Source organism: Canis lupus, chromosome 23 (assembly GCF_003254725.2).
Source record: "Canis lupus dingo isolate Sandy chromosome 23, ASM325472v2, whole genome shotgun sequence".
Taxonomy (NCBI): domain Eukaryota; kingdom Metazoa; phylum Chordata; class Mammalia; order Carnivora; family Canidae; genus Canis; species Canis lupus.
This window is the reverse complement of record NC_064265.1, coordinates 32,909,629-32,931,605: the sequence shown is the minus strand read 5'-3', so window position 1 is coordinate 32,931,605 and position 21,977 is coordinate 32,909,629. Positions and strand designations below refer to the sequence as shown.

At 33.0% G+C, this 21,977-nt stretch overlaps 1 protein-coding gene across 11 annotated transcripts in view; it reads left to right on the top strand.

Moving 5' to 3' along the window:
* The window catches only part of STAG1 (stromal antigen 1), a 393,923-nt gene that overhangs the window by 293,261 nt on the left and 78,685 nt on the right, over positions 1-21,977 (top strand). For all 11 annotated transcript variants that reach the window (XM_025449001.3, XM_035704782.2, XM_049099673.1 and 8 more), the window contains 2 exons: positions 6,509-6,626; positions 17,554-17,657. In XM_025449001.3, coding sequence (XP_025304786.1) covers positions 6,509-6,626; positions 17,554-17,657 — 222 coding nt within the window. The remainder of the gene's footprint in view (positions 1-6,508; positions 6,627-17,553; positions 17,658-21,977) is intronic.

The window sequence follows — 21,977 nt, the reverse complement described above, 5'->3', positions numbered from 1 at the left end:
TTGGTTTGCCCAGAAAAAATCTAGAGATCTCGGACCCTTAATTTTACCCAGAAAAATATTTTTAGTTTGTGCTAGAATGTCCAAGAAGGTAAGAAACTTCAAAATTCTGACTGCTCAAATTTGAAAGTGCTAGAGGTATGAGAAATAGACAAACAGGCAGCTTATATGAAAATTGAGATCAGAGAATTAGGAGCTGTGTCAGTAGAATAAGTGAAGTTTGGACGAAGCAGGGCAAAAGAGTCACCTTTATTTTTTAAGCAAATTGAAAAGAACAAAACAAATAAAGTCAGGAACAAAACTGTCTGGGGAGTTGCATTTGAGTAGAGGATGTGTTTAGGAATAGTATTTTTAAATATGTATCGATTACATGAGGATCTTGTTAAATAACATGCAAATTTTAATTCAGTACTTCTGGGATGTGGTCAGAGAGGCTGCATTTTAAATGCTCTTAGATGTGTATTTATGTATTTATGTCTGCCCTGGCCCAGGGACCGACCATACTTTATGTTGTAAGGGTTTAAAACATTATTTTCTTAAAAAGTAAGTATGGATTATTATGGAATAAAATTCAAAATGCTTGTGAGGTTTAAGATAAAACACTAAATACTCAGTAAATATACTGTGATAGACCATTTCAACTTCTATCTTTAGCCCCTTAGATTTTAAAGGAACCAGGATTAAAAGTATTATGCAAAGTCAAATCCTGTATGAAAATTTTACTTTAATAGCAACAATACTTTCAAAAATTGATAGAGATGAGACATTCAAATAATATTTAGATTGTTGAAAAGTTTAAGGAATATGGCGATCTAAACTAATTGAAATTGTTCATTGAAAGAAAACTTTTTGGGTCTCTGAAAGCCCGAGGACTTTTCTTTTTGGTATATTAAAAGGCATAAGGACTTAGTTTTACACAGTTTCATCTTTTAATTAAAGCAGTAATTTGTAATGTGTATTGCCACTCTGTTTGCAGGTGATATTACTATATTCTTGTGTTTGCTGCTATCTACTAAAGTGTTACAAGAATATTAAAATATATTTCCCAGTTCCCCTCTATAGCATTCTTGTCAGCTGCAGAAGCAATTACAAGTCATGTTTAAAAGGTTTTAGTTAATTCATAGTAATATTGCTCTTTATAGTCACCAGCATTTCACAATAAGCATTTTTGGTTAAAATCTCTTTTCTTATCCTGTAAAACTAGTGTACACCTAGAGCTGAATGCTTGTTAAAGCCATATTCTTATGGTGGGATTCTGTTTGTGTCCTACTCTGAATTCCTCTTTATTATAGCACATGTTAGTAATAGTTTAATAAATAGACTCATAAAAAAAAAGTTGAATTGCAAGAAACTTTAGAAGTCATAATGTAGAATAAGTATAGCTTTATAGATAAATTACCAGTCAGTTAACTAGGATTAACTGAAGTGATTATCCATCTTTCTTTCTTTGTTTTACTGGACGTTAAGAACAACATTTTAGTGATAGAATTCTGAAATACTGTAGCAAAAGAGGTTTATAGTCAATAGAGTAGTTTCTCTCTTTTATATATGAATTACAGGTAAAATAATGGAGATTAAGATATATAGTTTCTCTCTTTTATATATGAATTATAGGTAAAATAATGGAGATTAAGATATATATCTAAACTAGTTAATTTTCTTTCCTTTTTATGCCAAAATAACATTTTAAAGCCATCACAATCTTTATAGCAGTCATTGATTTCAGTGATAAAATGCCTTGTGTGGTTTCAATGTGTGACAATTGGTAAGATAAATAGTATTTGAATGTGGTGAGCCTAGATTTCCCTATATCTAATGTGACCATAGAACTTACTGTATAAACTGATGCTTTTCAGAGTGACAAAGATATTATTAATAATTATTCCAAAGCAATAAGCATAACCCAAAACATTGCTGATGATAAAGAAGTATGATCACCTTCCTTCTAGGCATATGAAGTGATAGAGTTAATTATAATAGTCATTTAAGGGATCCCTGGGTGGCGCAGTGGTTTAGCACCTGCCTTTGGCCCAGGGCGCGATCCTGGAGACCCGGGATCTAATCCCACATCGGGCTCCCGGTGCATGGAGCCTGCTTCTCCCTCTGCCTATGTCTCTGCCTCTCTCTCTCTGTGACTATCATAAATAAATTTAAAAAAAAAATAGTCATTTAAGATGGAAGATTAACAGACATTATTAACATATCCAGGAAATCTCCCCATAATGCTCATTAATGATAGTATATGAATGATAACTTTTTTCGCCTTTACTTTCATATGTTCTTCAAAATTCACCAATAACTGGCTCTGTCTTAGCAGAGAATAAAACCTAGTATAGAAGTATTTAGAATTTTAAGCTTAGTATCTTAGGGTGATTATTTGCATTATAAATAATTTTTCATAAAAATCAAGTAAGGTTCTATTATGCAGTCAAGTCTGTTAGTGTATTTAACTACTTGACGAAGAGGTCAATAGGTAGAAAAAACAGGTAAAATATTACGAGTAACTTTGAAACCAGTTAAAGATGAATCCGAATGTACCCAGAAAATTGTAATTAAAGTCTCTAGGAAAATGAGCTTAATTTACCTTACATACAAGTTTAGGAGAGACCCTATAAAATAAATTACATTCAGATACAGCAGAGTAAAATCCACCTAGATATAAATATAATGTTACATATAACTTTATATGAAATTTGTAAATAAATTTAAATGTAACTTTATCTATTTTACAGTGACTATCTATTGGCTTTTTTTTTCGATCTAATTCCTGAAGAATGCTTGCAGATACTTGATTTTCATGCTGTTTTTATGAAATCATGATACCAAAAACTATTCTTAGAAAATTTATTTTTGTTTCATTATTAGTGTTCCAGGTATTCCAGGATTTTCTGTAGCCATTGAGAATGTTTCAGGGCCTTCCTTCCAATAGCTTTATCTTTCACTACCAATAGAAGGTCATTGGTATAAAGTTTCTGAAAGATGCTTATTACCTTTTACTCTTTTTAGCCATGTTAGAATTTTTTTTTTCTGAAACATGGATTCACATGATATTCTTGTAGAGATTTGAGACTAGCAAGTTATGTGGTCATCACATATGCCCCAAGACAGAAAGACTGTATTATAAACATTATGTCAAGCTCATGTCTTGACTGACCTTGTTAATATTGATTGTTGTTGCTCATACTGGTGAATTTGAAACTCATAATCAGAAAATGGACCAACACATAATCATGTCCTTCTGGTATAAGCATTGAGTTTGAAAAAACTGGTTACTGGTATTAACATAATGGAGTCTACTAAGCTACCACCTTAACTAATCAAAGAGATGAAGAAATTGTCAAAGAAATTAGCATCTCCATTGAAAACATTGGCTATCACATACAAAAAATTTCTGGAAAAATGACAACATGCCTGATTTTTAATATGCCTTGGTTCAAGGCATACAGAAGTCATCTTTAAAAATGCCAATGATCATGAAATTATACTACTTAAAGCCTTGAATTGTGCCAATAACTCATTCACCTAAAAACCCTAGGCTGGAATAAGTCAAAATGAAAGAGAACTGTGGATAATTTGTCAAAGTTGTAAAGTAAATGATTAACTCTAATTCCATTAGAATTAACCCATAGCACCATCCATACAAGGCAAAAAAAAAAAAAAATAGCAGGAACATTTTTCAGATTTTTCTGGTAGAAATCTGAAGTAAACCAAATATCTGAGCAGCACAGGCTGCTAAAAGGATTAAGCTACAGGTAAGTAAGTGGCTGTCTTTAGCTGAGTTTATTCTTCCCTTTGGAAACATATTTAGGATGTAGACATTGGTCTGAGGAGCAGAGGAGTTGATGAATGCCCCAGATAATTTATGGCCACCAGGAGGTACAGGGAACTTAGGCATTCAAAAGACATGAATACCTACATGTTAAAAGGAAAAGCCTGCCTGATTATAGATTTCCCTCTTTCCACTTCCCTGCATAGCCCAGGAACCCAGGGCCTTGCAATCAGGATTAGCATTACCAGTATTCTTGAATCTAGAATATTAACATTATATGAACTAACAACCAAGAATCACTAAAACTTGAAGCACAAAATCCAACATCAGTGAAAATTTTTTATTCCCCCAGATGTAAGAAGCCATTATGAAAGAGGAAGGGCATTCATAGAAATTAGAAACATGATTTCCAAAATTTAGGAGTGAAGCAGATCATTAAATGGCCTGAACACAACCAAAGATTGGTTGTAGATTAAAAACCAAGGGATTTTTCCAAAAGATAGTACAAAAGAAGTGTGAGAAGGAAACTAAAAGGAAGTACAGATTAATAAGTTTTATTATCTAGTAGGAGTTCTGTAAAGAGAGCTTAGAGAGGAGGAACTAAACAAAAGACATTCAGTTAAAATGTTTACCACCATGTACCCTTTATAGAAAATACTACTTGATGTTTCCTAGCAAAATAAAAAAATACCATAAAAGGAAAACAAGGAATATGAGTAACATTGGCAAACAAATAAATCTGAAAAAACTTAAAACTAAACCTACATAATATGGCTGTGAAGCTTACTGCAAATGCCTAAAAATTATTCTTAAAATGTAGGAGTGGAATGTAAAATTAAATGAAGAGAAATAAATAAATGTGTTAGGGATCACAGATGTTTATAGAAAGCTGAGGAGACAGTATCATGTAAGATAAACCAGAATTGAGAACCAAAAATATTAAGAGAAACAGAGAAGAGATATTTTATATGTATAAGTCTAATCCACCAAAAATATAATTGTGAACCTTTTTCTACCTGTTTTATAGGTATACTTAACATGTACACATAGGCATAAAAGCTAGTTTATTTAACATTTGACATAGGGGCTAATTTAATTGTGGTGAAATAGACATGACAAAATCAGTTATTTTAACTATTTTGAGGTATACAGTTCATTGGCTTAAATACAATCACATAACTATGCAAATTTCAATGCCATCCAACTCAAGAACTTTAAAAACCTTCCTGAACTGAAACTCTATACCCATTAAATAATAACTCCATTCCAACATAGGTTTTAATAGCTACAACTTTGAAACTATTTGTTTTTCTGTTTTCTGCTGTTAATTTGCATTTTTGAAACCAGGTCGTACATCACTTGTAGCTATCATTGTTGGAATGATGTTACTGATGACCTGAGAACAGTAGTTTCGTAGGATATGTAAATCTGAAAAGTTTGAATGTATCTTGCTATAAATCTTTGCTTGTGTTCTTTCTAAGCAGAGATGCTAATAACCTTTTCTACTCTGGAGAAAATCACTGGAAAACTCTATGTGTGCATATGCTTGTATGTGTGGTTTTCCTGAGACATTTGAGGAGCTAGAATGTAAGATTTAAAATGCAATGAAGCATAGAATTAGGAGTGCAGATGAAGCAGAACTTTAAATATCATCAAAATGCACATAGAAGAATTAATGATAGAATCAGGAATGAAGAAGAAAACCAACTCACTTATCAAATATGCCAGTAGATAAACAACCAGTAGATCTAGAAAGGAGACTTTTATTTGGGGCCACTATTCATGATGCAAAAAGTGTTTTCTCTCACAAGTATAAGCACATGTAACTGAAATAAGAGTTGTATGAAATAGTACTTAACTTTCTATGTGCTATATACTTTTTTTTAAACGTTGGTCTCAATGCATTGTTATTTTAACAACCAATGAATAGATTGAAACGTATAGTTTGAAAAACACTAATCTAGAAACTGGTTTATCTAGATGTCATAAGCCTCGAAGGTAGAAGAACTTTTATATAAAGGTGGAGAACTTAGTTGATTCAGAAACTAAAACAGTACCAACATCTCTATTTACTTTCTCTGAAAAGTTTTTTGTATAATATTCTTCATGATGTAATAACTAACAAGTGTTAGAGAGTTTGGTGTGAAGTGTTTGATAAGGAACATGAGCCAAAGAAATTGGCAAGAGTAATGAGCAGCAAAAAGTTGATATGGGGTAAGATAGGGAACACAGTGAGTTAAATGGAAATGAGAATACAAAAAAGAAGAAATAGAGTAACTTAACATCTTGACCTTGACCAAGATGACAGAGATGTAAAGTAAGTAATACTGGTACCAAATTTTCAAAGGAATTCTGGGAGAAAGGAATTGATTTCCTTTAAAAAAATTAAAAAAGCTAATTATAGAAACAAACCAAGAATAATGAAAAGTGACCTTGATCTAATTTGTAATTTCGGGAATTTTGTTAACTAGTTATATTCTCATTTTCCACATCTATAAATGATGTCATTGGACTAGGAGATCCTTAACATTGCTACTGCAAAAAAAAAAAAATTTATCAAGTTTATGTATTACATCCCCATTATTTACAATGGCATACAAATATATTTATTCTTTTCTAAGTGGCTCTTGTAAATGTTGTGACCAAGCCATTTCATTTATAAGGAAAATGGTTTATTAAATTGACATATTAGTAATTTCTTCAGTAAATATTCTTTAATCATAATTGATTTGTTATTTTTAGTTACACGAACATGCAGCCTACTTGGTGGACAGTTTGTGGGAGAGCTCTCAAGAACTATTGAAAGATTGGGAATGTATGACAGAGTTGCTTTTAGAAGAACCTGTTCAAGGAGAGGAAGGTATAGTATTTTGACAAGTTGCTTTTTACATATTGATTGGGGTTCCCATAAACACACCATTCTGTATAGGTCACTCCTTAACATTAAATACATGTAAACATGCTGTGTGTCTTTTTGCAAAGAGAATAGTTTGTTTCCTGAAATAAGTAAGGATATCTTTAGAGTCTATTACATCTTTTTAGATGAGGAATGCTACCAGCTGCACAAATTCTTAAAAATCTATGTGTTATGTAATGACAAAAAAAGTTTTCTTTATGCCGATTTGAGACACAAAATACTGATGTACTTAACGTAAAAAATAATATGCACCCAGAATGTTGTTATATTTATGTGTGAACTTGGGAAAGCCTTTGACACTCAAGGACTTAATAGACCATAACCATCCCCTTTTGTTATATTTTCTTAATTATTAAAACCAGAAAATTAAAAAATTTATTTACTGAGCTTCAAGAAATTGGGAGAAATAATTGTTATATGATAATTTCTGAAGTATGTATCTTATTACATGTTACATAATAACATGAGCAGCAAAATGGATATGTATATTTAATAAAATAGTTATATTCTAATTCTAAAAGTTTATGTGAAAATTAGTTTCTTTTTTTTTTGAAAATTAGTTTCTTAAAACTAGAAATGCTTTTTCCTAAATGGTTTGTTTTTCAAACTAACACATAGTAGTACTTTGAAGAACTTGTATTTCACTTAATCCATACAACAAACCTGTAATATAGATGATACTTTGATGTAAGCAACACTTGTGAACTAAACCTGGACTTAAGAATCAGAAGAAATACGTTCAGACTTTTAACTCTCTATTCTTTGTGAATACTATTCTCATTTTTCTGATCTTTAGCTTCCTTTTCTTTATAATATAAAGGTTATTTTCCTTATATATCTTACTTAGATTTTGTAAAGATTAAGTAAAATACTGTTGATTCCTTCTTCTGTTTCACCTATTTTTCTGTGTGATTCAACCCTCTGGGATATAAGAACAAAAATGAGTCATCAAGTGCAGTGGACCAAACAGGTCACTATAGGAGAGGGATCATCCCCCAATGTTCTTTCCAAGCAGTGATGCTAATTGGTATTATCTACTCCGGCTTTGACAAATTCAATGACAGAAACAACAGGTATGCGTCATACACAAATATACTCCAGTAAAGTGGCCCAAATTGCCTCCTTTAAACTCAAAATATTTGCCTGATAACCTCATTCTTAATCTGTAACACAAATTCTTCCCTAAAATTTCCCAGACTTTCTTTTAAGGTTGAGATTATTAGAGTATATTTGACCCCACTTTACTTTACTTGCATGTGTTTTTTCCCTCTGGATATCCTTGATAAGAAAATGGCTCTATTACTAAATTGATGGGGCCTCCTGCTCACTAGGTCAAACTCGCAACATTACTCCAAATCTCTTTTACTTTTGTGATCACAGAAATATGAACACACATTCTACATTTTCTCCTTATTTTACTTACACATATTCACTGCTAGGTTCACTGACTTTATGCATTCTATTTCTAATGAATCTTAATATTTTCTCTAATAAAATCAGTTCTCCTTCTGATCACAACAGCCCACTCAACACTTGAGCAAAGTGTCTGGCATAGTGTTTAGTAGTACATTCCATTCATTTTTTTTACCATTGACTGTCACCATAGAATCAGCATATTATCAGAGCAAGTTAGAGCTTGTTGTCATGATTCCATGCCTTTTTTTTTTTTTTTTTTTGTCATCCCATGCTGTATAAAGGATATGTCCAAGGAGGAGAATGGAGGCAAGGGATATAAATTAAGGGTAGAAGAGCCAAAGTGCTATGCTTTGGTATTGTTAACTTTTTACTCATTTAAATAAGATGTACCAGACAGTAAATAGTAATACTATTTAGTATTACTTATTTAGTATTACTTAGTAAATAGTAATTACTAAGTCTGTCTTGTCAAGGTGTTTTGCATGGGTTTTACCTTATTGATATAACTATGTACTATTAGGTATTTTGTTATGATTCAAATTTAGTTGGCATTGGGTTTAACTTCAGTGAAGAAGTTAATTTGGTTTGGTTTAATTTGGTTTGGTTGGTTTGATCTTAGCTAGAAAAGTGAGTTCTAAAATGGGAAAAAGAAAAAAAAATAAAATAAAATGGGAAAAAGTTCTTAAGTGAACCATAGTTTTAGGATATGATTGAACCTGGGGAAGTAAGACTGAGAAAATTAAGAATAACAAGTACAGAACTGTATTTGTATTGTGACTCAGCTTTTTTCACACATTTGTTCATATGCATGTTGTGCCACGTGTTAGCTCTGGCATGGAAAGGCATCTAAAGCAATTTTCTGTGCTGTTATTTTGCTGAATTTTATCATAACAAAATGCTGCCAGTAACTGACTTATTTTTGAGACTTGATTAGAAATTAAGTTATATTTTATGTAGGTGGAAAATGATAGATATTCCAGTGGATAAAGTTCAGTTAGCAGTTGGAAACAGGTCTAAAACTGGGGGAAACACCTTGTCAAAGACTTATTAACCAGTAGCAACGTAAAAACTGCCTCAGTGTTTTAAAGGGACAGGGTTTTGCTGGTGGTGGTGGTAGTGGTGATTGTGTGTATGCTATAGCAAAATCAAATTACTGAGTAAATTTTTAGTATAATATTAGGGCCTTGGTAATAGGTAACCAGGCAACAAAACCATAAGTAAGCCATTTAATTTATGTGAGTCTCTGCTTCTGCATCTATGAAAAAGAAAATCCCTAAAATTTAATGTAGGTAATTTTCTGTGGTCATTTCTGTGATCCAGTACTATATAAAGTAAATACAGATAAGTGGAATTCTTCAAAGCAAGGAATCGTTAATTTATTTATGATTTAAAAATATGTATTGATCACCTTCTGTATGCTGACTGTTCACACTAAACACTAAGGGTTCAGTCTTAAATAAGGTCAGCTCACTGTTTCTCATTGGGAGGCAGATCAAAACCAAGTAAACAGAATAATTTCAAGAATTAATAAGTGGGATGGATGATAATGATAAGAAAGGAGAGGGTCTGTCTTTAGATTGAATCCTTAAAGGAAGATTCTCTGAGGAAGCCACATATGAGCACCAAGAATCTGAAGAATGAGGAAGCTAGGCGTAGAAAGTGTCTAAAGAGCTATCTAGGTAGATAGCGACTGCAAAGGATATGAAGCATGAATGATACTGTTATGTTCCAGGAGCTGCAATAGCTGGAATACAGTGAACCAGTGGCACAGATGAAATAGAGGCAGAACCCAGATAATGTAGAACATTTTAATTTGTAAGTAGATTTATTTAGTTCGTTCTAAGTTATAGGAAGACATGGAAGGACTTTTTTTTTCCAAAAAACTAAAGGTATTTAATTTAAAGATTGTTCTTATGCTAATGCCAGGTCCAGTCTAATGTTTTGTTTTGTTTTGATTTTCCTTTTTTAAAAAATTTTATTTAGATGCAACTAATTAACATACAATGTATTATATTGATAGAGGTCAGTGATTCATCAGTCTTCTGTAATACCCAGTGCTCATTACATCATGCGCCCTACTTCATATCCATCACCCAGTCACCCTGTACCCCCACCCTTTCCCTCCAGAAAACTTCAGTTTGTTCCTATGATTAAGAGTCTTTTACGGTTTGTCTCCCTCTCTGATTTCCTCTTGTTTTATTTTTTTCCTCTTTTCCCCTATGATTATCTGTTTTGTTTCTTAAATTCCACATGGGAGCGACATCATATGATAAATGTCTTTCTCTGATTGACTTATTTCACTTAACATAATATTCTCTAGTTCCATCCACATTATTGCAAATGGCGAGGTTTTTTGTTGTTGTTTTTTGTTGTTTTTTTTTTTTTTTTTAATGGCTGAGTAGTAGTCCATTATATATGTCACATCTTCTTTATCCATTCATCTGTCAGTGGATATCTGGGCTTCTTCCATAGTTTGACTATTGTGGTCATTGCTGCTATAAACATTGGGGTACAGGTGCCCCTTCAGATCACTACATTGGTATATTTGGAGTAAATACCCAGTAGTGCAATTGCTGGATTGTAAGGCAGCTCTATTTTCAACTTTTTGAGGAACTTCCATACTGTTTTCCACAATGGCTGTACCATATTGCATTCCAACCAAAAGTATAAGAGGATTCCCCTTTCTCCACATCCTTGTCAACATATTTTGTTTCCTTACTTGTTAACTTACAGCCATCCTGGCTCCTGGCTGGTATGAGGTGGTATCTCATTGTGGTTTTGATTTGTATTTCCCTGATGCCGTTTGATATTGAGCGTTTTTTCATGTGTCTGTTGTGCATTTATATGTCTGCCTTGGAGAAATGTCTGTTCATGTCTTCTGCCCATTCTTGATTGGATTATTTGTTCTTTTGGTGTTGAGTTTGATAAGTTCTTTATAGATTTTGGATACTAGCCCTTTGTCTGATGTGTCATTTACAAATCTCTTCTCCCATTCTGTAGATTGCCTTTTGGTTTTGTCAACTGTTTGCTTTGCCATGCAAAAGTTTTTTATCTTAATGAAGTCCCAATAGTTCATTTTTGCTTATGTTTCCCTTGCCTTTGGAGACCTGTCTAGCAAGAACTTGCTGCTTCCAAAGTCAAAGAGGTTGCTGCCTATGTTCTTTAAACGTACTGTTGGATCCTGTTGGCTGGTATCTTTGTGAGAATTTTTGCATCCACGTTCATCAGGGATATTGGTCTGTAATTCTTTCTTTTTGGTAGGATCTTTATCTGGTTTGGGGAGCAAACTAATGCTGACCTCCTATAACAAGTTTGGAAGGTTTTTTTCCATTTCTATTTTTTGAAACAGCTTTAGAAAAATAGGTATTAATTCTTCTTAGATGTTTGGTAGTATTCCCCTGGAAGCCATCTGGCCCTGGATTCTTGTTTGTTGGGGGATTTTTGATTGCTGCGTCAATTTCCTTGATGATTATGGTTCTGTTCAGGTTTTCTGTTCCTTCCTGTTTTAGTTTTGGTAGTTTATGTGTTTCTAGGAATTTATCCATTTCTTCCAGATTGCCTAATTTGTTGGCATATAGTTGCTCATAATATATTCTTATAATTGTTTGTATTCTGTGTTGGTTTGATCTCTCCTCTTTCATTAATGATTTTATTTATTTCAGTCCTGTTTTCTTTTTGACAGGTCTGGCCAGTGGCATATCAATCCTAATTCTTTCAGAGAACCAACTCTTAGTTTTGTTGATCCGTTCTGTTCTTCTGGTTTCTATATGTAATTGATCTACTCTAATCTTTATTAATTTTCTTCTCCTGCTGGGTTTAGGCTTCATTTGCTGTTCTTTCTCCAGCAACTTTAGGTGTAAAGTTAGGTTGTATATTTAAGATCTTGAGATCTTGAGAAAGGCTTGTATTACTATATGCTTTCTTCTTAGGACCGCTTTTGCTGCATCCTAAAGGTTTTGAACAATTCTGTTGTCGTTTTCATTTGTTTATATGAATTTTTAAAATTATTTAATTTTCTCATTGGTGCATTCATTCTTTAGTAGAATGCTCTTTAACCTCTACGTATTTGAGTTCTTTCCAAATTTCCCCTTGTGATTGAATTCCTGTTTCAAAGTTTTGTGGTTTGGGCACACTTGGGTGGCTCAGTGGTTGAGCATCTGCCTTTGGCTTGAGGCATGATCCCGGTATTGGGATCAAGTCCCACATCAGGCTCATCACAGGGAGCCTGCTTCTCCTTCTGCCTATATTTTTGTGTCTCTTATGAATAAATAAATAAAATCTTTTTTTAAAAAAGTATCATGGTCTGAAAATATGCAGGGAATGATCCAAGTCTTTGGGTACCAGTTGGGACCTGATTTGTGGTGCAGTATATGATCTATTCTGGAGAGTGTTCCACATGCACTCAAGAAGAGTGTGTTTTCTGTTGCTCTAGGATGGAATGCTCTGAATATATCTGTGATGTCTATCTGGTCCAGTGTGTCATTCAAAGCCCAAGTTTCCATGTTGATTTTCTGCTTATGATCTGTTCAATTGCTGTAAGTGGCATGTTAAAGTCCCCTATTATTTTATTATTAACAATATGTTTAATTTTGTTATTAATTGGTTTATATGACTGGCTGCTGCTCCCATGTTATTGGCATAAATATTTATAGTTGTTAGATCTTCTTGTTGTATAGACCCTTTTAATTATGATAGTGTCCTTCCTCATCTCTTACTACAGTCATTGGTTTAATACCGAATTTGTCTGATGTAAGGATTGCAACTCCAGCTTTCTTTTGATCTCCATTAGCATGATAAATGGTTTTTCACCCCCTCACTTTCAATCTGGAGGTCTCTTTGGGTCTAGACTGAATTCTTTGGCAGGTAGCATATCAATGGGTCTTGCTTCTTTATCCAATCTGATACCCCATGTCTTTTGATTGGGCATTTAGCTCATTTACATTCAGAGTAACTTGAAAGATATGAATTTAGTGCCATTGCATTACCTGTAAAGTCACTGTTTCTGGAGATTGTCTCTGTTCTTTTCTGGTCTATATTACTTTTGGGCTCTCTTCACTTAAAGCATCCCTTTTAATATTTCTTGTAGGGCTGGTTTGGTGATCACAAATTCTTTTAAATTCTGTTTGTCCTGGAAGCTTTTTATCTCTCCTTCTATTTTGAATGAGATCTTAACTGGATAAGGTATTCTTGGCTACATATTTTTCTCATTTAGCACCCTGAATATATCATGCCAGTCCTTTCTGGTCTGCCAGGTCTCTGTGGATAGATCTTCTGCCATTCTAATATTTCTACCCTTGTAGGTTACAGACCTCTTATCCTGAGCTTCTTTCAGAGTTTTCTCTTTGTGAAATTTGCAAGTTTCACTGTTATATGTCTAGGTGTTTACCTATTTTATGGATTTTGAGAAAAGTTCTCTGTGCCTCCTGGACTTGGATGCCTGTTTCCTTTCCCAAATTAGAGAAATTCTCTGCTATAATTTTCTCCAATATACCTTCAGCCCACCCCCCTTCTTCTGGGATCCCAGTTATCCTAATATTGTTTACTTTATGGTATCATTTATCTCCCAAATTCTCCCATGATGATCCCATAGCTTATAATCTCTTTTCCTCAGCTTCTTTATTCTCCATTACTTTGTCTTCTAGATCACTAATTCTCTCTTCTGCCTCATTTATCTTAGCAGTTAGAGCCTCCATTTTTTATTGCAACTCATTAATAGCCTTTTTGATTTTGAATGTTAGATTTTAATTCTTTTATCTCTCCCTAAGGGATTCTCTAGAGTCTTCTATGCTTTTTTCAAGTCTGCTAATATCTTTATAATTGTTATATTTGAACACATGGAAGGATTTTAAACAAGGGAGTGATATGATCCTGTTTGTATTTTAAGAAAAATGCTATTCATACACATGCTTGGAATAGGCAGAAGGCCAGTTAGATAACTGTGGCAATGGTCTCTATGGGAAATGACAATAAAAATATGGAAGAGGAAGATGGATTATGAAAAGAACTTAGGCCAAGTTTTAAAGATTATGGATAGGGGACAAAAGCAGGAAGAGAAAAAGAGTAAGAGCCTTAGCAAGCTATATAAAAAGATAAGAGATGGGATGCCTGGGTGGCTGAGTGGTTGGCACCTGCCTTCGGGTCAGGTCGTGATCCTCGGTTCTGGATTCAGTCCCACATTGGGCTCCCTGTGAGGAGCTTGCTTCTCCCTCTGCCTATGTCTCTGCCTCTCTCTCTCTCAGTCTTTGTCTCTCGTAAATAAATAAATAAATCCTTTTTAAAAAATAAAAAAGATAAGGGAGAATTATACCCTTTAGAAGCTCAGTAAAGAGAATATTCAAGAGATCGATGGCTAATAATATCACATATTGCAGAGGAGAAGAAGGGCTATGCAAAGATTATTAGTTTTAGTGATGACTCAGGTTGTTGGTGACTTTAAAGCATTTCTTTTCAGTGGTAGGCAAGGAGAGAAGCCACAGTTCAAGATGATGTGAGTAAAATCAATAGTGAGAAAATGGAGATGATGTGCAGTGGTTTCTGAAGGTTTAGAAGGAGCCTTATCTGCAGCCAAATGTGAAAAATTATTAAATTCTAGAATTATAAAAATAGAAACCTAGTTGTTTCATTGAGTAGGAAGCTTTTTTCCTATTATTAGGCTTTTAACCAGGGAGTATAATGTGGAAAAGCTGAAACTGTTTCATGTGGCTCCCTAAGAAAGGCTGAAGTTCATTTGTTTCTCTTAAAACAGTTAAAATGTTAAAACCAAAAATGATTGAATTAGGATGAACAAAAATATTCTTATACAAGGTGATTTTAGAATAAAAAGGACAGTATTATTATGCCTTTGCCTTTTCATTGTTGTTGCCCATTTTTTTAAATAACATAAACTTCTAAAGCTTAATCTCTTTAATTTATACCTAAATCTGTTCTATAATTCCCATATCTATTGGCCTGTAATGTTAAATAAGTATACAAAGAAAGGGGGAGAGAGAGAGAGATAGAATTAAGCTATTTAAATTAGTGCCAAAAACCTATCTCTAAAAATATATAGGAATGAATTCAATAAGAAAAGTACAAGATAGTGTGAAGAAAACCATAATGTTTTTTTTTTTTTAATGACATTGGATAAATCTCAAAAATAAAGAGCTATGTATTGTTGCTGGCTGAAAATGTTATTAAAATGTCGGTTCTTCCCATGTAATGTCTGACTTTTTAAAAATACCAGTTCAAGGGGTGCCTGGGTGGCTCAGTGGGTTAAGGATCTGACTCTTGATTTTTCTTTGATCATGATCTCAGGGTTTTGAGATCAGCCCCACATCAGGCTCTGCACTGGGCATGGAACCTACTTAAGATTCTCTCTTTTCCTCTCCTCTGCCTCTCCCACTTCCCTATTGCATTCTCTTTCTGAGTGAATGAATGAATGAATGAATGAATGAATAAAATATCAGTTCAAATCCAATGGGTTTGAGAGTTCTGGGAGGTGATGTGAGAGGAGGAACTCAGCAAAATGATTTCAAAGTTTATATAGAATTTTTTTCCTTCTGTTTAAAAGGTAGTATAGCATAGTGCTTAAGAGCACAGACTCTGAATCAGACTACCTGGGTTCATGTCTTGACTCTACCACTAGCTAAGTACTTCAGAAGTTATTCAGCCTCTCTGTAGCTCATTTTCCCTGCCTATAAAATGTGAAAATATTAGCCCTTATCTCTTAGAATTGCTTTGAGGATAAAACAAGTTAATACATATAAATCATAACAGTACCTTACACATAAAAGAATGCGTAATTGTTTGCTACTAGCAATATAGAAATTAGAAAATATTTAGAAAAAAGACTAATATATAACTTAATTCAACTAATTTGAACATTTAGTTGAACAAGATTAAAGCAGCTATCATCAAAAGTGTGGCATTATAATAGGAATAGATATATAGATTAGTGAAACTAAATAAAGAATCCAGAAATAGTCTAATTATATATGAGAACCTAAAACACTTCTAAAGTGTTTATATGTGACATTTAAATTCAGCAGGGAAAGCCTGTTTACTTAACAGTGGTGGAGGCTTAATTGGCTATTTAGGTGTAAGAATAAATAGGCCCATAACTTCGTGCTATCAGCAGAAATAAATTCCAGAGTAAAGATATAAAAGCTAGAGAAAGAGAAAAAAATTAGAAAATATATTTCTATAATCTCTCAGAAAAGGAAATCTTTGAAATCAATACAAGAAATCCAGAAGTCTTTTTGTATCTATACGAAATGATGGATATTGGTTAACTTTGTGATAATCATATCACAATATATATGTCAAATCGTTATACTGTACAACTTAAATTTACAAAGTGTTATATGTCAATTATGTCTCATTTAAACTGGAAAGGAAAAAAAGCCAGAAGATATAAAACAACTCAGTACAGATTTGACTTTGTAAAAATTAACAATTTCTATTAAAAAGAATTTCTGTCTGACAAAAGATACCATGAAGAATCTGACATCAAAAGGAAAAACTGGGAGAGTTCTCTCTCATCCAGAGACAAAGTTACTACTTATGTACAAAAAAGGTGAATAACAGTAGAAAATGGGCAAAGAATAAATAGAAAAATCTCAGAAAAAAATTCTGAGTCAATAAACAAGAAAATACATTTCACTAATTAGTAGGAAGGAAGAAGTAAAATAAGAGTGAAATACCATTTTTCAGTCACTGAATTGGCAAAAATAGAAAGGATTATGACATCTACTGCTAGCCAGGGATATGAGGAACCAAACATCACCATTGCAGCTGGAGGTTTGGATTACAGTAAATAACTTTATATTTATCAATATCAAAATTTTAACCTTTGACCCATTACCCTCTTTGGAATTTATTTACAAAAATAAAAATATCAGTTACATAAATATATAGTATTAATGATATTTATTACTGCTTTGTTTATAGTAACAACATATGGAAACAATTTGAGTAAATTGTGGAACACTCATGTAATTGTGGAACTAAATTGAGGAACACTCATGTAATAACTTGTAATTATTTAAGAAAATTATTCATATGTAGATATAGTGACTTGAAAGATAATCAAAATTTATTACTTTTCAAAAATATGTATAGCGCTTTTTTTTATTTAAAAAAGACATCCTATGTTGTGAGCCTTAAAATGATCTAGAAGGAAAGACAGTTAAAATCTTGGTACTGCTTAATTCATAAATATGATCTTAGAGAAGACTTAGGTATTAGAAGAAACCAGAGGGTATCCTCTTTTTCCTTTTTATATCTCTTTCTTGTTTGACTTATGATAAGTACATACTACTTCATAAAAAAGCAAAATAAATACAAAAGATAGAGCTTACCTTCAGTCCTTAATCAGTAATAGAATATGTTTGTACTTTTTTATAATTGTGTTCTCTTTAATACATGGTTATTGTAGAACTATCTACTCATACTAATGCGTTTTGTTTCACTTTAGCAATGTCTGACCGTCAAGAGAGTGCTCTTATAGAGCTAATGGTTTGTACAATTCGTCAAGCTGCCGAGGCACATCCTCCAGTGGGAAGGGGTACTGGCAAGAGAGTAAGTTGTATTAGTGAGAAGTCTACAAAAAGACTTTTAATGTATTTAACTATCTTAAATATTTCAAAATTTTAGTGGTATATGTATCCATAAAACATGGTATTTTTGTAAATGATATATGCTATGGTGCTTTGTCTTTATATCCTATCTACTACTTAGGTTTCAGAAATAAATTCTTTTCTTCCATGTTCCCAAAGCACCTCTCTCTACCTGCTTTTGTTCTAGTATTATAATAATTTTCATGTTCATATCTTTTAAAAATGCAGAAAGTTCTGAAAGCAAACACTTATCTTTACTCCTGCATTTAGCAACTGTTTTTTTTTTTTTTTTTTTTTGGATAGGTAATTTTTCTTTGTGTGTTAATTCCCTTATTTGTAATATGGGGCTAATACAGGTTTTAGTGCTATTAAAGATAAATTGAGATAATCACTATACAGAGACCAACTCTGGTAGTATGCAGAGGTGGGTAATTCCTCTCTGCACGAAAAAAAGAAAGCAAGCAAGCATGAAACTTCAGAATTTGTCCAAAAAACATATCAAAGGGCTCTGGAAATTTACCAAAGATGAAAAAACACATCGAGAAGCATTTATTTTTTAAAAACTACCAAAGCTTCAGGTAAAAGCAACACGAGTCTACTGCCTTTGTGTCTAGGGTTATAATCCACACAGCACCCCCGCAGACTCGATATAATTTTACAAGAGTGGTACATCGGCAGAAACCAGAAGCTTTGCACTCATAGGGGGCAGATTCATGGTACAAATGACAAAAGTCCAGAGCTTTGTGAACCAGAAATGGCAAACATGATAGAAACAACCAAGGAAAAACCCACAGCTGTGATATTCAAAGGTTGTGGTCCCAGATGGGAAGAACAGTAGACCAACCAAGAATCTAATTAAGAAATCCTGGGAATGAGAAAGCCATAAAAAGAATTAGATGAGCTCTCCATACATCACTGGCTACTGAGAAACCTGAGATTACCCAATGGAAAATAAAATTCAAAAGCAAACTTAAGAACTGACTAGACTTTGTTTTCTCTTTGTCATTTTTGTTTTTATTTTTTAATTCTAGTATAGTTAACATTATGATACATATATACACACACACATCACTATTTTATATGTTACATTGTTACATTTATATATACATTCATATATATAATAGAGTGATTCAACAATTCTGTACATTACCAGTGCTCATCATAAGTGTACTCTTTAATCCCCATCACCTATTTCACCCAAACCCCCCACTACCTCCCCTCTGGTAACATCAGTTTGTTCTCTATAGTTAAGAGTCTATTTCTTGGTTTGTGGGTCTTTTTTTTTCTTTTTTTTTTTACCCCCTTTGCTCCTCTCTTTCTTAAATTCCACATATGATTAAGATCATACGCTATTTGTCTTTCTTTGACTTATTTCACTTAGCATTATACTCTCTAGCTTCATCCACATCATTACAACTGCCAAGATTTCATTGTTTTCTATGGCTGAAAATATACCAGTATATCTATATATATATAATAGGAGCATTATATATATGTATATATAAACACCACATCTTCATTATCCATTCATTTATTGATGGACACCAGGCTGCTTCCATAATTTGACTATTTTAATAATGTTGCAATGAGCATAAAGGTGTATGTATCCCTTTAAGTTAGTGTTTTTGTATTTTTTGTATTTTACCCAGTAGTGTAAGTACTGGATTGTGGCATAGTTCTAGTTTTAACTTTTTGAGAAAACACTATACTATTTTCCACAGTGGCTGCACCAGTTTGCATTCCACCAGTGGCACGAGGGTTTCTTTTTCTCCACATTCCCACTGACACTTCTTGTTTTTTGAAGAACTGGTTGAACTTTGAATATGCTTTTTAACTTTGGTCTCAGAGGGGAGAACCCTTATAGATTTGAAATTTAAAGATTACTTTTTTAAATATAAAACTTAGAAAAATAAGTTAAAAATTCATAATTACTATAATATACTACCTAAAAATGTTGACTCTTCCAGAAAAAACACAGCCATGCAAAGAAACAATGAAATATGACCATACATGGGGGGAGGGAGAAGGAAGCAGAGAGTAGAAATGGCTTCTCAGTAAGCCTAATTGTTGGATTTAGCAAAAACTTCAGAGCCTTTTTTATAAATATGTTGAAAGAATCAAAGGAAAATATGTTCAAAGATTTACAGAACAATATGATAACAGAAATAAGGAAAAAATGGAAATTCTGGAGTTGAAAAGTACAATGACAAATTAAAAATTCATTAGATGGGCTTAATAGCAAATTTGAGATGACAGGAAAGAAACATTGAACATGGAGATAGATTAATAAAAATTATTTGGGCAGCCTGGGTACTCAGCGGTTTAGTGTGCCTTCAGCCCACCCAGGGTGTGATCCTGGAGACCTGAGATTGAGTCCCACATTGGGCTCTCTGCATGGAGCCTGCTTCTCCCTCTGCCTATCTCTCTCTCTCTCTCTCTCTCTATCTCGTGAATAAATAAATAAAATCTTTTTTTAAATTAATTATTAAATATAAATTATTCATTCTGAAGAACAAAGAGGAAAGAAGATTGAAGAAAAGAACAGAGCCCAAGAAACTTGTGAAACAACATTAAGTTAATTAAATTTGTGCAATGAGAGTTCCAGAGAGAAAGGAATTGAGAGAAAGAAACAGGAAAGAAAAACATTCAAAGAAATATTTGCCAAAACTTTCCAAATCTGATAAGAAACATTAATCCACAAACCAAGAAACTTAACACAATTCAAGTAGGGTAAACACAAAAGATTCATCTCTAGACAGGATAGTCACTGTCTAATGCCAAAAACAAAAAATCTTGAAAGCAACAAAAAGAAAACAAGTCATGTAGAGGGCAGTTTTAATCAGATTAACAATTAATTTTTTATCAGAGACAGTGGAGGCCAGAAAACTGATAGAATACCATAGTCACTGAAAGAAAACAGAATCGCCAACCAAGAATTCTAAATCCAGCAAAACTATCTTTCAAATATGAAGGTGAATTAAAAGCATTCCCAGATAAACAAAGATTCACAGACATGTTGCTTAGAAGACCAGCCTTAAAAGAAATACTAAAAGGAGCCCTTCAAGCTGTAAAGAATAATTACCAGATGGTAATTCTAATCCATAGGAAGGAATGAAAAGTACTAGAAATGATAAATATGTGGGTGAATACAAATACATTTTTTCTTTTTTCTCTTTATTAAAAGGGACATAAGATCATTTAAAGCAATAATTATAGCACTCAGGTATTAAGATTATAAGATATGTAGATTATGTGACAACAATAAAATAAAGGGTAAGAGAAATAGAATTATGTTGGAGCAAAATGGATATATTTTCTGTAATTAAATATCAGCCTAAAGTTGATTATTATAAATTAAAGAGTATATTAGAATCCCCAAAGAAAGTAGTAAAGAAGGAACAGGGAAAAAAAGAAAAAAAACCCATGAGATTAAAGATAGCAAAATGGCTGACATGAATTCAACCATATCAAAACTTAATTAAATATGGATATAGAGAGGGGTGCCTGGGTGCCTCAGTTGGTTAAGCATCCAATTCTTGGTTTCGGCTTGTGTCGTGTCCTCAAGGTCCTGGTGTTAAGCTCCATGCTCAGCAGGGAATCTACTTCAGGATACTCTCTGCCCCTCTCCCTCTGCTCCTCCTCCAGCTTGCATGCATGCTAGCACCCATGCACTCGCTTGCTCACGCACGCACTCTCTCTATATATAGATAGGTAGGTAGGTAGGTAGATAGATAGATAGACAGATATACACACATATGTGTGTATGTGTATATATGTGTACATATATGTGTATTATCTATGTGTGTGTATATATGTACAGAAATCTGAAAAATAGAAATTGAGAAAACTATGGACTAGGTATGAAAAGATACTAAGACGTTATTGTTTCATTTTGTTGGAGGTTCCAGGTTTTATTATTCTTAAGTCTTCATTGTTAAAAATATACACTTATGGGTGAAGTGAAATGATATACCAAGAATTTGCCTTAAAATGTTAAAGAAAAAACGAACTGTAGGGACTTAAAGAGGCAATAATGATAAATTATTAGTTTTTAAATTTTCCAAAATAAAAGTTTTGAAAATATGTGTTGTCCCAACTTTGACTGAGATGAGAGCCTGTCCAGGCTAAACATTTCTTATTCTTCTGACATATCTTAATCATTTATTGTGTGCTTTCTTGTTTTCTCACCAAGTTCACTTTCTACCTTTACTGTTTATATTAGTTGACTATTGCTATGGAAAAAATTACTTTAAAACTTAAAGATTTAAAACAGTAGTCTTTC